General features: G+C 56.4%; 7 protein-coding genes across 7 annotated transcripts; 3 read left to right on the forward strand and 4 right to left on the reverse strand.

Annotated features, from left to right (window-relative positions):
* Positions 1-1,147: 1,147 nt before the first annotated feature.
* BROUX77_005842 (uncharacterized protein) lies at positions 1,148-2,406 on the forward strand (the record flags this gene model as incomplete). Its single annotated transcript, XM_073750760.1, has 3 exons — positions 1,148-1,177; positions 1,242-1,403; positions 1,468-2,406. The coding sequence occupies 3 exons, from the start codon at positions 1,148-1,150 to the stop codon at positions 2,404-2,406; spliced, it is 1,131 nt and encodes a 376-aa protein (XP_073603712.1).
* A 460-nt stretch (positions 2,407-2,866) lies between these two features.
* Positions 2,867-3,404, reverse strand: BROUX77_005843 (uncharacterized protein; the record flags this gene model as incomplete). Its single annotated transcript, XM_073750761.1, has 2 exons — positions 2,867-3,223; positions 3,324-3,404. 2 exons carry the CDS (start codon positions 3,402-3,404, stop codon positions 2,867-2,869), a joined length of 438 nt encoding a protein of 145 aa, XP_073603713.1.
* Positions 3,405-3,885: 481 nt separating this feature from the next.
* BROUX77_005844 (uncharacterized protein) lies at positions 3,886-5,155 on the reverse strand (the record flags this gene model as incomplete). Its single annotated transcript, XM_073750762.1, has 2 exons — positions 3,886-4,923; positions 5,006-5,155. The coding sequence occupies 2 exons, from the start codon at positions 5,153-5,155 to the stop codon at positions 3,886-3,888; spliced, it is 1,188 nt and encodes a 395-aa protein (XP_073603714.1).
* A 719-nt stretch (positions 5,156-5,874) lies between these two features.
* Positions 5,875-7,045, forward strand: BROUX77_005845 (uncharacterized protein; the record flags this gene model as incomplete). Its single annotated transcript, XM_073750763.1, has 4 exons — positions 5,875-5,891; positions 5,972-6,046; positions 6,128-6,729; positions 6,807-7,045. The coding sequence occupies 4 exons, from the start codon at positions 5,875-5,877 to the stop codon at positions 7,043-7,045; spliced, it is 933 nt and encodes a 310-aa protein (XP_073603715.1).
* Positions 7,046-7,367: 322 nt separating this feature from the next.
* On the reverse strand, positions 7,368-9,011 carry BROUX77_005846 (uncharacterized protein; the record flags this gene model as incomplete). Its single annotated transcript, XM_073750765.1, has 2 exons — positions 7,368-8,535; positions 8,701-9,011. The coding sequence occupies 2 exons, from the start codon at positions 9,009-9,011 to the stop codon at positions 7,368-7,370; spliced, it is 1,479 nt and encodes a 492-aa protein (XP_073603716.1).
* A 473-nt stretch (positions 9,012-9,484) lies between these two features.
* Positions 9,485-11,503, reverse strand: BROUX77_005847 (uncharacterized protein; the record flags this gene model as incomplete). The annotated part of the gene is made up of 2 exons (XM_073750766.1): positions 9,485-11,166; positions 11,224-11,503. 2 exons carry the CDS (start codon positions 11,501-11,503, stop codon positions 9,485-9,487), a joined length of 1,962 nt encoding a protein of 653 aa, XP_073603717.1.
* Positions 11,504-12,561: 1,058 nt separating this feature from the next.
* Positions 12,562-14,050, forward strand: BROUX77_005848 (uncharacterized protein; the record flags this gene model as incomplete). The annotated part of the gene is made up of 4 exons (XM_073750767.1): positions 12,562-12,616; positions 12,682-12,803; positions 12,905-13,678; positions 13,769-14,050. 4 exons carry the CDS (start codon positions 12,562-12,564, stop codon positions 14,048-14,050), a joined length of 1,233 nt encoding a protein of 410 aa, XP_073603718.1.
* Positions 14,051-14,671: the final 621 nt, after the last annotated feature.

Consider the following 14,671-nt stretch of genomic DNA (forward strand, 5'->3'; position numbering starts at 1 on the left):
GTAATGCACATCCGACGCAGAATTGGCACTGTAGGCGGAAGGCGGTAAGAGCAGAGGCCCTCGAAAGGGAGCATGCCAGTTCCAGGCGAGCAGGAACACGTTTTCTTGCTGCAACTGCGATTGCATGCCGTGTAACGTCGGATGGGGCGTTGGGGAAGACATGCATAAGTCGATGGAAGGCAGTTACAAGTACTTGCATACGCCATGGATGCCATATCCGAGTACCCAAGTAGTCTGTACCTGTATAGAAAGCTTTGCTCTACCCGCAACTAACATGAGTACATGTCTATATCATATCAGATCGATCCGCATGGCTGCTCCAATCACGGCGCAACCGTGCAACAACCACGCCTAGTCACGCTCGTTGAAACAGCAACCAGCCCACGCAACCGCCATGCTATGTTGCTCTTTGTCCGAGAGCTTCTCACGGAGCCTGGTTGCTACACACTGTTGCTGGGGAAGCCGTCAGGGTCTGGCGCAACTGGAGCAAGCGGCTTGCAGGCTCCCAAGGGCACAGATGCCCGCACATGGAGCAGCGTGAAAGACCACCAGCGTCAGGTTGCCCGGGGCTGCCTAGCAACGTAAGCCCTGCTACTAACAAAGCCCCCTACGTATGTACATTAGTTGAACGGTAAAAAAAAACATGGCCCCACTGCACCCCTCCCGTCGAGTTTTCTTTTTGTGCCGGCAGAAAAAAATATCAATCAACCAAGTTTATTGGTCTGCCGCCTGGTCTTTTGCCCCCTGCAGGACCGCCGAAAGAGGACGTCGCCCTTCCAAACGAGATACAACATCCCGGGAGACGAGCACAAAAAAAGACCGCAATTGCTCACAACACACTGATCCTAGGAGCTGAGGCCTGAACAAGGTAGTTGCCAGTCCTCCCAAACACGTCCACGACGCGCTCGCGCCTCCTCGTTTTTTTTTTCCACTTTAACTCGTGACGCCAGCCCGGCTATAAAGCGGTTCTCTGGCGCCCTCCATCCCAGGCTCAGGTGCCTTCGTTCTCCATCACCACAATCCACACTGCCACTCTCTTCCAGACACACTCACACACTCACTCAGCCTTCATTCTCTGCTCTTATCCCATCCCATTCTGCTTGGAACCAGTCCTTCTCTTCATCTCTCATCCACACCCAACGTCACCATGGCCGTCAACGTCACTCCCTCACAGCAGGTTTGTTTTCTCTGTCACCCCGCGTTGCCATAGTTTTTGCTAACCGCGTTTCTGCCCTCCTCAGCTCCCCTTCGAGAACAAGACCGACATGGTTATTGCCGCCGATGCCAAGAAGCCCGTTGAGGAGAAGAAGGTCCCTGCGGGCATCAAGGCCTTCGAAGCCGACGAGCCTCTGCTGCAGGAGAACCCCAACAGATTCGTCCTGTTTCCCATCAAGTACCACGAGGTTAGTCCAGCCGCCTGTCTACACCCCCCATGCAACTACCCCGCTGACCCCATCCGCCCCACAGATCTGGCAGATGTACAAGAAGGCCGAGGCCTCTTTCTGGACTGCCGAGGAGATTGACCTGTCCAAGGACCTCCACGACTGGAACAACCGTCTGAACAAGGATGAGCAGTACTTCATCTCCCACATCCTGGCTTTCTTCGCCGCCTCTGACGGCATTGTCAACGAGAACCTCGTCGAGCGCTTCTCAGGCGAGGTCCAGATTCCCGAGGCCCGCTGCTTCTACGGCTTCCAGATCATGATGGAGAACATCCACTCCGAGACCTATTCGCTGCTGATTGACACGTACATCAAGGAGCCCTCGCAGCGCACCTACCTGTTCAACGCCATTGACACCATTCCCTGCATCCGCCGCAAGGCCGACTGGGCCCTCAAGTGGATCAACGACAAGGAGTCGACCTTTGCCCAGCGCCTGGTTGCCTTTGCTGCTGTCGAGGGCATCTTCTTCTCTGGTGCCTTTGCCTCCATTTTCTGGCTGCGCAAGCGCGGTCTGATGCCCGGCCTGACCTTCTCCAATGAGCTTATTTCTCGTGACGAGGGCCTGCACACCGACTTTGCCTGCCTGCTGTACTCGCACCTGAACAACCGCCCGAGCAAGCAGCTGATCCAGGACATCATCACCGACGCCGTGGCCATTGAGAAGGAGTTCCTGACCGAGGCCCTGCCCTGCGCCCTGCTCGGCATGAACTCAGACCTGATGAAGCAGTACATTGAGTTTGTTGCCGACCGCCTGCTCGTTGCCCTCGGCAACGAAAAGGTCTACCGTGCCACCAACCCCTTTGACTTTATGGAGAACATCTCGCTCGGCGGCAAGACCAACTTCTTCGAGAAGCGTGTAGGCGACTACCAGAAGGCTGGTGTGCTGAACTCGGCCAATAAGCTCAACGGCGACGCGACAGCCCAGACCTCCAACGACGCCTTTGCCTTTGACGAGGACTTTTAAGCGGCCCATGACGTCTTTTCCTTGTGGGTTGGCTTGGGTTGGTCATGCATGGGTCATGCATGCCGTCTTGTAATGTTTCTTGGTTCTTGTGTTGCGATTTTTTTGTTCATGTGAAGATTCCCCTCTCCTTGGTTTATTCTTGTCTGGGCTGTGTTTTGGGGAGTTTTGATTTCAACGGCGTTTTCAATGGGGGGTTTCTTGGGTCTGCGGCTTTGTTTCTGGTAACTGGCCTGCTATCATGTGTTACATGATGTGTTGTTTTTGGGGTTTCGTTTCTTTTTGCATATACCTATATATCATGGAATACAAAACATGTTTTTGTCATGGAACAATATCTCCCCTTGCGGTTCTATCTGGTGAAGCGATATTGTTCCTGTTCGCCAATAGCTTCCTAACTTGCATTCATTCAACAGCCCCCAACGTGCTTTGCTATCTCGCCTTTCCCGCCCCTCTAAGCCCTCTATTTCTTGCCCTTTTTCTTCTTCTTTCCACCCGTCGCCGGCGCCGGCGCATCATCTTTCGTTTCGCCTGCTGCTGCCACTGCCGCGCCCACCATGCCGTCCACCGGCTTCGCCTCCTCCCCCGTCAACGACACGGGCGGCAAGCCCGCCGAGTCCCGGCCAAGCATGCCGAGCGCCGAAACCAACCGCGAGACCTCGGCGGCCTTGGTCGTCTTGTACTTGAGCGTAGCGCCGCTAGTGGGGTCGAATGTCTTCAGCGTCAGGAACGCGCGCTTTGCGGGCTCGGGAGCGGCGGCAGACGAGGGTGACGGCGCGGTCTTGGGCTTCTTGATAGAGTATTTCGTCGTGATACGTGTCTGGAGATGCGGTGTAGGTGGCCGTGTTAGCAAGAGAATGTCATCATCGGGCAAAGGTTGCAGGCTTCCGGTCCGGAGCGGAAGCCAGCGAGAGGCGTACAGTAGACGGGCGTGCACGGAGGAGCTCAGCAGATTGCTCCAACCAGTCCTGGCTGGTCTTGCAGCACGTAGACTTGACCATTGCGGCGTCGTTGCTTATGGAGGCGGCGGAGGACGTGGGGCCGGATTTGTGGCTAGTGGAAATGGAGGGAATATGGCGATTGAAGCTTTATTTCCGCAAGTCGCAAGCAAGCTTTACTTTTTCGTCAGAGGCTGAAGCGACTTACGATGCGCAGCTTGGTGGTTAGCAGCAAGGCTGGGCGGGGAGTTGACAGATAGTGGGGCCCGCGTAGAATTCATCAAAGAGGGTTGTGTTTTAGAATCCAGGGTTACTTTTTGCAGCTACAGCCAACCCTAATGAACAGACAGCTCACACAGATACACAGCAGACGACGAGAAGGATGTTCCGCATTCAACGGCAGTCAAGAACATGCATGAAAAAGAAAACGCCCCAAGTATCTATGTAAAGCTAACAGATCCAAACGCCACAAACATAAAATCTTCCCAAAACAAAGAACTCATGGCGAAAGCTCAACAGAAGGCAACACTTGCTCTCGCGACAGTTAGTGCGGATCCGGCATCCAGAAAGTCACTTCTGTATCCGCCGTAGCAAAGAAGTTGAAGCGCGGGTTAAATGCAAGCACAGCTGCCGACCGCTTGCCGTCTTCCAGCACAAAAGTCGGTTCCATGACGGGCGGGTGGTCCTTGGCGACCTTCTTGACATCCCACACAGCCACATCCAGTCCGGACCCGGCCAGGACAAAGCGGCCGTCGACCGAAAAGGCGCAGTCGCCGCTGCTCTCGGCATGCGGGCTGACGAAGGTCGTGGAGCCGCCGGTGGGGGGCGTCTCGCCGGGTGCCAGGCGGCGCGACACGCGGCTGAGCCCGGCGCGGTGCAGGCGCAGATAGGCCCTGAGCGAGCCGTCAAAGGCGTCGAGCAGGAAGTGGCCGTCGCCGTTGGTCGCGACCAGCAGGTGCTTGCCGTCATTGGAGAACTCGAGCTTGGTCCAGCCGCGCATCAGGCTCGCGTGATTGGTGTGGCGGCCGGTGGCGGCGACGTCGAACACGCCGAGCGGCGCCTTGTCAAAGTTGCGGCAGTCGTACAGCAGCACGGTACCGGACGATGGGCAGCCGACGGCGAAGATCTGGCCCGACGGGTCGTAGGCCGAGAGGTACGGGCTGTTGAGGAAGAGCTGGCCCACCCACTGCTTGGTGCCCAGGGTCCACAGGCGCACGGTGTTGTCGACGGAGCACGAGATGAACGTGTCGTTGCCCGGGTGCATGGAGATGTCGGTGACACGGTTCTCGTGGCCCTCAAAGTAGCGGATAAAGGAGTTGTCGTGGGTGGCCAGGTAGCGGATGGCGTCGTTCTGCTTAGTGCTGGCGTAGACGATGCCCGAGCTCAAGTGCGTGAAGCGGGCGAGCTTGGCACCGTATTTCTTGCTGAGCAGGCTCTTGTCGTGGCGGCCCTCGCGCACGCTATATATCTGAATGGTCTCGTCACTCTCCGAGGTCATCAGGAGCTCGCCGGGGTCGTCAAAGTCGAGAGAGAGGATGTGAGGCACGGGGCGGCCATCGCGGCCATCGTCGCGGCGGAAGAGCTGCGGGGGGGGCGGCCGAGTGATGTTAGCGCGTGGAACCGACATGGAGCACACGGAGTAGGGAAGAAAAATGAAGAGGGACCCGTGTAGGAGAGAGCGCCGAGAAGCTTGCCTTGGTCGGCCGGAAGGTGTTCATGATCTCGTCGAGATGGGTCATGCTGTTGACCCCCGAGCGCGCGAGATTGGCCGAAGAGCTGTGCCCCCCTTCGAGGTCCATTGGCGTTGCCGCCATTATGCGGGATCTTTACGAGGTGCGTGGGGGATTTACGACGCGCAGGGCGTAAAGGCGCTCTAAGCTGCTTGCTAGCGATGGCGATGGGACGAATCCAAAAAGCTGCAAGGCTGCGCAACGTGGTACAAGGGTGTCTGCGATCAGCAGCCTGCGATAAGATAAGCCGATCCTTTAGGGTTCTGGAAAGTCTCAGCTCCGAATCGGCGGCAGTTGGAAAAAGCTTAATTTATGCAGTGATGTGATGCTGTAATGTGTGTTGCTTTCGCTACTTGCATATTGTCAAGCTTGGACGTTGGATTCTCTGCTGCTCTACTCTTCAAAGTTTTTGTCTCCGCCGACTCTGGCCCGGGCACGCAGAAAAACCATCGCCACCGGCTCTCAGGCGCAACCCTCCGGAGACCCTGCGAAACCCCGGCCTTTCTCGCCCGGCCGCCAGCGACCTTACCAGACGGCCTCGACCCGGAAGATCCGCCCGTTTTCTCCAGTGGCGCCACCCGCGCACGCATCAGGTCATTTGCAGAGTGTGAGTGCGCCCGCTGGCCGCAGCGCAGGTCAGGTCAGTGGTTCAGCCGCGCTAACCCGTGTCATCCATATATAAGCCATTGGCCCCCAGTGCCTTGTGCATCTTGATCTTCCGGTCTCCAGCTCCACGCCGCACTCGCCGCCTCGTCTGCCCTCTCTACGTTCTCCGACGACCCTTCTTCGCGCTCCCCGCAGCCATGGCAACGACTCTGGGGTAAGACACCGCCCGCCCGCCCGCCCGCCTCTCCTTCCCTGCGGCTTTGCTGACCCATGCCTCGCTCTTCTCCCTTGCAGCGGCTTCATCGCCGGCGGCATTGCGGCCTGCGGCGCCGTCACGGCCACGCACCCGTTTGAGACGGTCAAGATCCGGTGAGTCCGCGCCCACATCTGCGCCCGCCCTTGGCCCTTCACCCCACTAATGCCGTTATCGCCTCCGCTCCCTCCCGCCAGCATGCAGCTTCAGGGCGAACTGCAAACCAAGGGCCACCAGCCCCACCACTACCGCGGTCCGCTGCACGGCGTGTCCGTGATTCTGCGCCACGAGGGCCTGCGCAGCCTGTACCGCGGCCTTGGCACGGCCTACGTGTACCAGATCCTGCTCAACGGCTGCCGGCTGGGCATGTACGAGTCGATCCGCAGCACGGCCGCCAGCGTGGTCCACGGCGACAGCGCGCGCCAGAGCCTGCTGGTCAACATGTTCAGCGGCGCCAGCAGCGGCGTGATTGGCGCAGCGCTCGGCTCGCCCTTTTTCCTCGTCAAGACGCGTCTGCAGAGCTACTCGCCCTTCCGCCCCGTCGGCACCCAGCACCAGTACCGCGGCGCCTGGGACGGGCTCAAGACCATCTACGCCACCGAGGGCGTGCGCGGCCTGTACCGCGGCGTTGGCGCCGCCATGATCCGCACGGGCTTTGGCAGCTCGGTACAGCTGCCGACGTACTTCCTTGCCAAGCGCACGCTGCAGAAGCATGCCGGCATGGAGGAGGGCCCGGCGCTGCACTTGACGAGCAGCGCGGCCAGCGGCTTTGCTGTGTGCTGCGTGATGCACCCGCCTGGTAAGACTCACAGACCCATGCCCCCTTCCCTTTGTGCCCTTCCCCCTGCTAACGCGGACCCCGTTTCTCTTCTCCAGACACCATCATGGCCCGCCTCTACAACCAGAACGGAAACCTGTACAAGGGTGTGTTCGACTGCCTTGGCAAGACCATCCAGACTGAAGGCTTCCTAGCCATCTACAAGGGCTTCTTGCCACACTTGGCGCGTATCCTGCCACATACCATTCTGACGCTGTCGTTGGCCGAGCAGACGGTGAAGCTGATGCGCAAGGTCGAGATCAAGTTTCTGGGCGAGGAAGATCTGAAGAGGTTGTGAGGCCACAGTTGTTTGTAGGCGCACAGCTGTTTTGGAGTCTGCCGACTGTAGTAAAATAGGGGGAGAAAGAGGAGGAGAGGAGAAAATTTACATTGTATAGAACGGCGCTGCTGCGTCCGTCAGCATTTCTTGTTTGCTATGGTTCTTTGTCATGTGTCTTCTGTCGTTGATATATCCCAAAAAGGCGGCGGGCGGTGTCTTCTTTGATTTGACTGGGTGTTGTTGTTGTTGGGATTCCGGAGTACTGCTACCTACTGTAAAACCATTTACATGAAAAAGTCGCCATTTTCTATCTCTACAAGCCCAATAACCATATCCCCTTTTACATCGTCAACGCCCGCTGGCAGCCATGGCAAAGCCCCTGCCTCTCCTCCTCCTCCTCCTGCGCCCCAATCTCGCCGCGCCAGCGCTCATCGCCCTCTACATCCATCGGCAGCCCGCAGATCTCGCACCCACACGCCCCGCCGCCGCCGCCGTGTCGCGCCAGCCGGTCTGTCGTGCGCACTACATTCGAAATCACACTCGCCTGGCCCGTAGCCTCAGCATCGTCAAAGAAGCGCGCCATAACCTCCTCGATGCTCAGCGTCTTGTGCGATACAATTGTTTTTTTGGCCGCAATCTGCTGCTGCTGTTCCGCCAGGCTCGGGATCAGCGAGGTCAACGCCTCTCCGCCCGCAGCTTCCGCCAGGCCACTGAACGTGACCACCTCTCCGCGGAACACATCGCGCAGAACATGATACACCGGGAGCTCTCTACGCGTCACCGCGCCGCCGTCCCCGCTGCCACTGCCGCCGCCCTGCGCGCCATCATCCGCCGGCAGCGGAAACACGCCGTCCTGCGTCAGCCACGGCACCGCGGCCCCGCGGCCCTTGGCAACCTCGCTAAACGCTCGCTCCGCCAGCGTCGTCATGCTAGACCCCAGCAGCACCGCGTCGTACCCCCCCGCCGCCGCATGCGCCAGCAGCACATGGCGCACCAGCGTGTGCAGAACATCCACGCGCGCACTAACCGAGTGCAGCCCATCCAGTGCCGCCCGCAGCCGCCGCGCCTTGGCCAAGCCCGACTCGCCCCCCGCATCCGCATCCACATCCGCCTCGGGCAGCGACTGCACGCCGAGCGCCGCCCACTTGACGCCCGGCAAGTCGACGACGCGCTCCAGCTGGGCGCGCTCAAAACGCAGCCGCGGGAACCGCGCAGCATAGCGGGCCAGCAGCGCATCCGCGGCGGCGCGGCGCGGCGCATCGTCCAGCGCCGTGTCGACGTGCAGCACCGTGACGGCGTAGGCGATGCCGGCACGCCCGTTGCGCACCAGGTACTCGATGTTGTCGTGCAGCAGCGCCAGCAGCACGGCCGAGCCCGGCCCAAGCGACAGCCCGCTCAGATACGTCGTCTTGTGCGGCGCACGCGAGCCGCGCATGTCGGCTAGCGCGCGATGCAGCGTGTTGAGCCGCTTGACGGCCTTGAGCTTGATGAAGGGCACAAAACAGTTACTGAAGGGAGGGGCGAGGGGCCGCGCACCCGCAGCACAATGTCAGTAATGACGTCAGTGTACAGCGTGCACAAGACCAGAGTCAAGGCAAGGGAGATATACCTGCCAGAACCTTTTTTTTAAGACAAAAAAAACTCAAACAGGACACACAGCAAGAGAGACTTACGCGCATGTTGGTTGGCCTCTCATCGAGATCGTCCCCTCATCTGTCTTGCAACGCCGGCACAGCTTCGGCCCCACATTGGCCTGTTGTTGCTGATCTGGGCCTCCGCTTCCTGGCGCCGCTGCCCCGGCCGATCCATTGTTGCCGGCTTCCGGGTCTTTTTTGTCTGTGCAGTTGGCGCTTCGGCCTTCTCGATTGCCCCCACAGCCGCCACTGCCGGGATCGTTACAACTGGGCCCAGTTGTCGCGGCCGCCGACGATTCTACCTTTCTTGTCCGGTCAGGCAGATCAGATGTGCTGTTGTTGATCGACATCGTCAGGATGGTGTATCACACAAAAAAGATAACGAACAGCGAAGAAGTGTGTAGCAGAGAGACAAACTTGATCTCGAAAAATCCAAGACTCGTCAAAGTCTTCAAAGTTTTGCAGCCTACCAATTGTAGTCATGTCCTAAACCCTAAAATACACCAACCCTAAATTGCACATCGCCGCATCACGTAATCACTGTTTGTGTACAACACCAGAATTTCACCTGTACAGCCAGATACCAACCATCTAGAAGCTCATGGAACATTTACTCTGATAACTCTAATGGATGAGCCTTTAGACTGCCTTTCGATAACAGAAAGTTGACATCCGAAAAAAAAAAATCCAAAAAATGAAGCAGATGCCTTGCCCCATGGTACAAAGCCGTACCATCATAACGTAACAATACATTCCTTGAGCATCTCCTTGTATGCTCAAAGCAAATCCAAGGCGCCTAAACCAGCCACATACTCTCTCCAGTTCATTCAAGATTCAACGTGCCATTGGCAATCAGAATCGCTTCCGACATCATGTCCAAACTACCTTCACTGTCCCCTCTTACTACGGAACTATCAGTGTCTGAATTGCCTTGTCCCATGCAAGAAGCCCGAAATGGCGACATGTGATCAGCGCGGGCTGCTTTATGGCGCCAACTCCCAGTGAAGAATGGCCCCGTTCCAGAGAGAGTGCGGCCCTTTTTCTTTTGTGCTGCGCTATCAAGATCGCCACTTCCATCATCTGAACACGGAACACGGCATCTTCGCTCCAAGACTTTTGATGGCACAATGAACATGTTGCCATCTTCACGGCTCAACTTGGTCATACTGACTCGACACGGAGAAGCCTCGGCCAGACTTTGGGACTCCTGTCCTTCTTCCGTGACAGATACCCCAAAGGCTGGAAGCTTCGGTGAAATCTCACCTGACTTTGCCGCCGCTGTCCGGGAGTCACTGGAAATAGACTCCAAAAAAATTTCTGTCTTACAAGAACCAGATTGCTTATTCTCAAGAGAAGTAGTATCTGTAGGGATAATGGAATTGGAAGGCAAAGAAGCTTCAACGACGTGAGGTAGTTCTTTTTCAGATAACGGGCTCAGACTACTCATCAACTCAGAAATAGCTTTGACTGTCTTATCAAGATGCGTCCGGACATCATCCCGCAAGACCTCGATCTTACTGGGACCATTGCGCTTTTTATTGATATCGTTTATTCTCTCTTCCTGCTGGGCAACCAAGAGACGCAGAATTTCCGTGATATCGGAACGAAGCTTCTTCTTCATTGCGGGTTCAGTTTCAACGCCTATGCTTGTCATTGCAGTGGGGGCAGTATCACCAGATGCCCCTTGCTTCTTTCGAGCATTGCTGTTAGAGTCTGAGGATGAGGGCCGATCTGTTGGTAGCTCAGAAAGAAAACGGCGAAGACCAGCGGGCAGGGTTTTCAGCACCAAAGAGTCTTTATTCATATAAATAATGTGTTCTTTCAGAGCACCATCAAAGGACGTGGGAGGTTGAAGGTAGTAGACACGGCGAGAAGCGTCATAAATACCAAGGACGGAGAAACTGGGAGGGCAAGCGCCTAAAAACGCGAATAGTTCAGAAAGATACAAATGGTAGGCATCACATTGCGTGTCTTCATCGCCAGGGGGGAGGACCAAAGTAACCAGCTGATTAGAAGGGCCTATGCCGTCATGGGCTTGGTACCCCATGGCTGACTGACCTGGGATCTCCAAAATGCTGGCAGTAGGAGTGTTCAATGGGGTCTTGTAAGCACGAGAAGCTCTTAGAAAGTTACCCGACCAGTCATCGGTAGAATCGGCAGACTTGTCACAAATATCGAGACCCTCGCCAGTAATCATCTTAACGGCGTCGTCAATGCAGTGTCGAAAAGTAGAGCTACACTCCGACTTTTCACGGGTCTTGGGCAAATACTCAATTGGCGTATTAACCAGGGCAGGGATTTTGTCGAATGACATTGTTTCCTCGGAAATAGGAGTACTAGCGCGAGTGGCATCAGATGGCTGAGACATTTCCAAATCTGGGGCATCATCCGTGGGCGTCTCCTTGGCCATCATGGTGGCCATGACTTGAAACAGTCCACTGAAGCTTTTGCGGCGAGGTAGACGCGGCCCTGACTTCATATTGGACAGGTCTGACAGTTTGTGTGCTATAGAGAAGATATATTAGCTCTTGTTTCCCTATCAGGAGGGAAGGGACTGCGTACTCTGACTCATTTCAAAGTCATCAGACTCCGATCTATCAAGCAAAGGTATCTTGCTGCGAGAAAACGTTTTCCTACCCCAGGCTCTCAGCGACCGATGGTTCTCATTCGCAACTTGGACAACCTTCCCGAAGCGTGTTGCGGGTTGATTCAGGGTGGTGGTGCCATATGAGTTGGGGAACAGCGAGCCACACTCGATATCGTCCGTGATGTCGGTGTCCCGAAGATCCAGAGCGCCGCTCATCGACGGCGTGCGGCTCAACTTGGGCACCAGTATATCCATGACAGAGACGGTCGACGCCATTGGCTGCGAGCTATGATAATAAGAGAAAGGGATAAAGATGATGGAAAGAATGTGAGCGAAAGGCAGTCAGCTGGGCCGTACGAGTGTGGGAGGGCTCTGGATAAGCAGCCGATGGTGAAGCAAAGGAGAAAGGCCTTCAAGAAAATAGAACGATGTGGAAATGTTTTGAGCGGGAGTTTTTGTAGGAAGTGAGGGGCTACAGCAACAAAGAGGTTCCTTCTACATGAAAAAAAGAACAACAAAGACTAAAGGGCTCCTGCCGTATCGAGGGATCCAGAAGACAGAGGCCAACTAGAGGGAAGATGGATGCGTATGTTGTCTGAGGAGAGGGGGGGGGAGGGGGGGGAGAGTGGGAATGGGACATTGCTCAGAGCGCAGTACTTGTACATGGTGAGGAGCTACGAGCTGTACATGGACTTGCTGAAATATTTCTGAGCTGTCTCCGACTGGATGTGGTTGCTGGTCTACTATGTCAGTCAGATTGGTGATAGACAGTTGTTACACAGGAATAAGGGTTAAAGGCAGCAACAACAACAACCGACAGTGCTTGCACTGTGTACACACCGTTTAGAAACAACGCAATATGGCATGATTACCAGTGCTGTTCATCGAATGCAAATGACTACGCCACAGCCTCGTCAGACTTTAGATATACTGACTACCACGCCGCAGCCATGTTCACTGGCGGCTCTCAGAGGCTAAGCGCTGGGTTCTACACATATTTTGTCCATGTGACACAGAGAATCAGCAAATCTGTATGTAGCCCAACCAACAGCCATTGTGTCCCTGGATTTTCAGTGCCATTCTGGCCCCACTTTTATTTTGCTTGCAGCCAACGCGACCAGAACCCTGAAGTCGCGGCAACGGCCAACGCAACGCCCAATATCACGAGATTCCGCACACCACGATCTTGAGCTTACGCAACCCACCCGCCCCCTCCTGTTTTTATCTTTTCTGTGCTGGCCTGATCCGGCTCTTCTCATCGACCGTAAAAGACACCGCACGCCACGCACGCCACGCCTCCCCCACGCGTAGCAATGGCTCCATCCAAAGCCCAGAACGCCGGCCTCTTCGAGAAGATCATCAACGACGGTATGCTGAACCAGCGAGTGCTACACCAAACAACCAGCTAACCCGGGTTTTCTCGCTTTCTGCAGGTCGCGAACGCCGCCAGTCACAGAATCTTGCAGAGTCGATTCTGCTCTCCAAGCGCAATGGCAACGGATCCTCACGCCGACTGTCCAGCGGCTTGGGCGGCACCATGGCCAGCCGGATTGGAGTAAGAAAGGTGTGTTCGGGCTACATACCTTCGGCACAACGCATCTAATCCACAGCCATCCCCTCAATTGCTACCTGCTAACCCCGCCGTCTCGTCTGCAGAGTCACTCTACATCCTCCCTTAACACCAGCTCCAAGTCCTCGGCGAACCGCGCCTTTTCGTCCAGCACAGCCCACACACTCTCCTCGGCCTCAAAAGCTCGCGGTGCAGCTCACGCGCCCAAAACCACCTCGCTCGCCTCGCGGATATCCGCGCCCGAAGCCCGGGGCCTCGCTACTGTCGGCGCCCCGAGGAGCAACCACCCGGCCCCCAAACACAAAAAGTCCAAGCCCGGCTTAGCCAACACACGCATAGCTAAGAACATGGCCACGGCCACTGGGCCCAAGGGCGCGAAGCTCCAAACCGCCAGCATCGTCAACGACTCGCCGTCCTCCTTCTACACGCTCTCCACACATGCGGAGAAGCCCGCTCCCGCCCCCGCAGCCAAGGCCCGCAAGGCCAAGAAGCCCGCCGCCGCCACTGCTTCTTCTACCGCCGCCACCACCGCCACCACCGCCAAACCCCCATCCCCACCCATCCAGCAGTCTGCCCCACCGCCAGCTATGCACGACGCTGTCGCTGCGCCTCTCTCGTCAAAGGCCCGTGGCAGGGAGTCGGGCCTCTCGATTCGCGGCCTGGCTGGCCCATACGCCGTGCTCGCGCAAAACTTTGCGCCTGGAACAACAGCCGCTGACATTGAGAGCGCCATGTCTGTCGTGGGCGGCGAGATGCTGAGCTGCGAGATTGTGCTGACGACCCCCTTTATCCTCGCCGAGATGGTGTTTGCGACACGCGAAGGTGGCGAGCGCGTTGTTGCCCGCTTTAACAACCAAACGGTATGTTGCGTCTCATCCCCTCTGAATTTTCCTATTTTACTGTTTCTTTTTTTGGTCTTTATACTAACCTCGCTCCATCACTCTCCACAGGCCGATGGTCGCATTATAAAAGTCTTTCCCAAGCCCGGCGGCTATGTCTCGCCCAACCGCGACGCCGACGCCGACCTCGACATGCACCCGCGGCGCGCGCCGCCAGTCATCCTCGACGGCTCTCACGGCTTTCCCGACGGCTCGCCCGCCGTCGGCCAGTTCCACGCTCCTGCTGCCGGCATGCCATCTGACGGCAGCGCTGGCGGCGGTCTCTACAGCGACGAGGTGGTGGCAGGCGTGCGCAGGGGCCGTGGCTTCCGGAGCGGCTGGGCAGCGTACTGAGTTGCCGCCGCCGAGGTGATGTTGAGCCTACCAGTCCAACGTGGTGCGAGTGTCTTTGTTGGGAAAAGCTACCGAAAGAAAGGAGGGAGGGTGGGTTGGCACGTTGGATCCAGGCCAGATTCAAATCATTTGCACAGCATGTATCAGCTAGTAACTAATTGCGTATTCTACTTCGTTTTTTTTATTAAAATGCAATACATCCATCCAAATGTATGATCAACGACTTTAAATGAGAAGGCATAGAGACGTATTGATCATATTTAGGAGAAAGAGAAGAAATGAGAACACGAGCATCACGTACGGTACAACCAGGAAATCAAGTAATGCTCAGCGCAAAGGGAGAAAAAGCATCGACAATTTAAAAGAGCAGGGCTTAGAAATAGAGGATTGGTAGATAGTAGGATGAGAGAGAGAAAGAGAGATATAGAGGAGAGGGAAAGACAATGCATACAAAATAATCAATAACCAGAACAGAATAGGACAAAGCAAAAGCGAAAAGATATCGGCCTCCCACGTCTTCACAGCCTTCTCGGTCCACACCCTCTGCTCATTCACCCAGGCGACGATTTCCCGTTTGCCAGTCGGTTCATGAGCTGATCCCATCGCTTCTCTTCCGCGTCC

Source organism: Berkeleyomyces rouxiae (genome assembly GCF_048999995.1).
Source record: "Berkeleyomyces rouxiae strain 22BRR77 chromosome Unknown BrBRR77_ptg000007l, whole genome shotgun sequence".
Taxonomy (NCBI): domain Eukaryota; kingdom Fungi; phylum Ascomycota; class Sordariomycetes; order Microascales; family Ceratocystidaceae; genus Berkeleyomyces; species Berkeleyomyces rouxiae.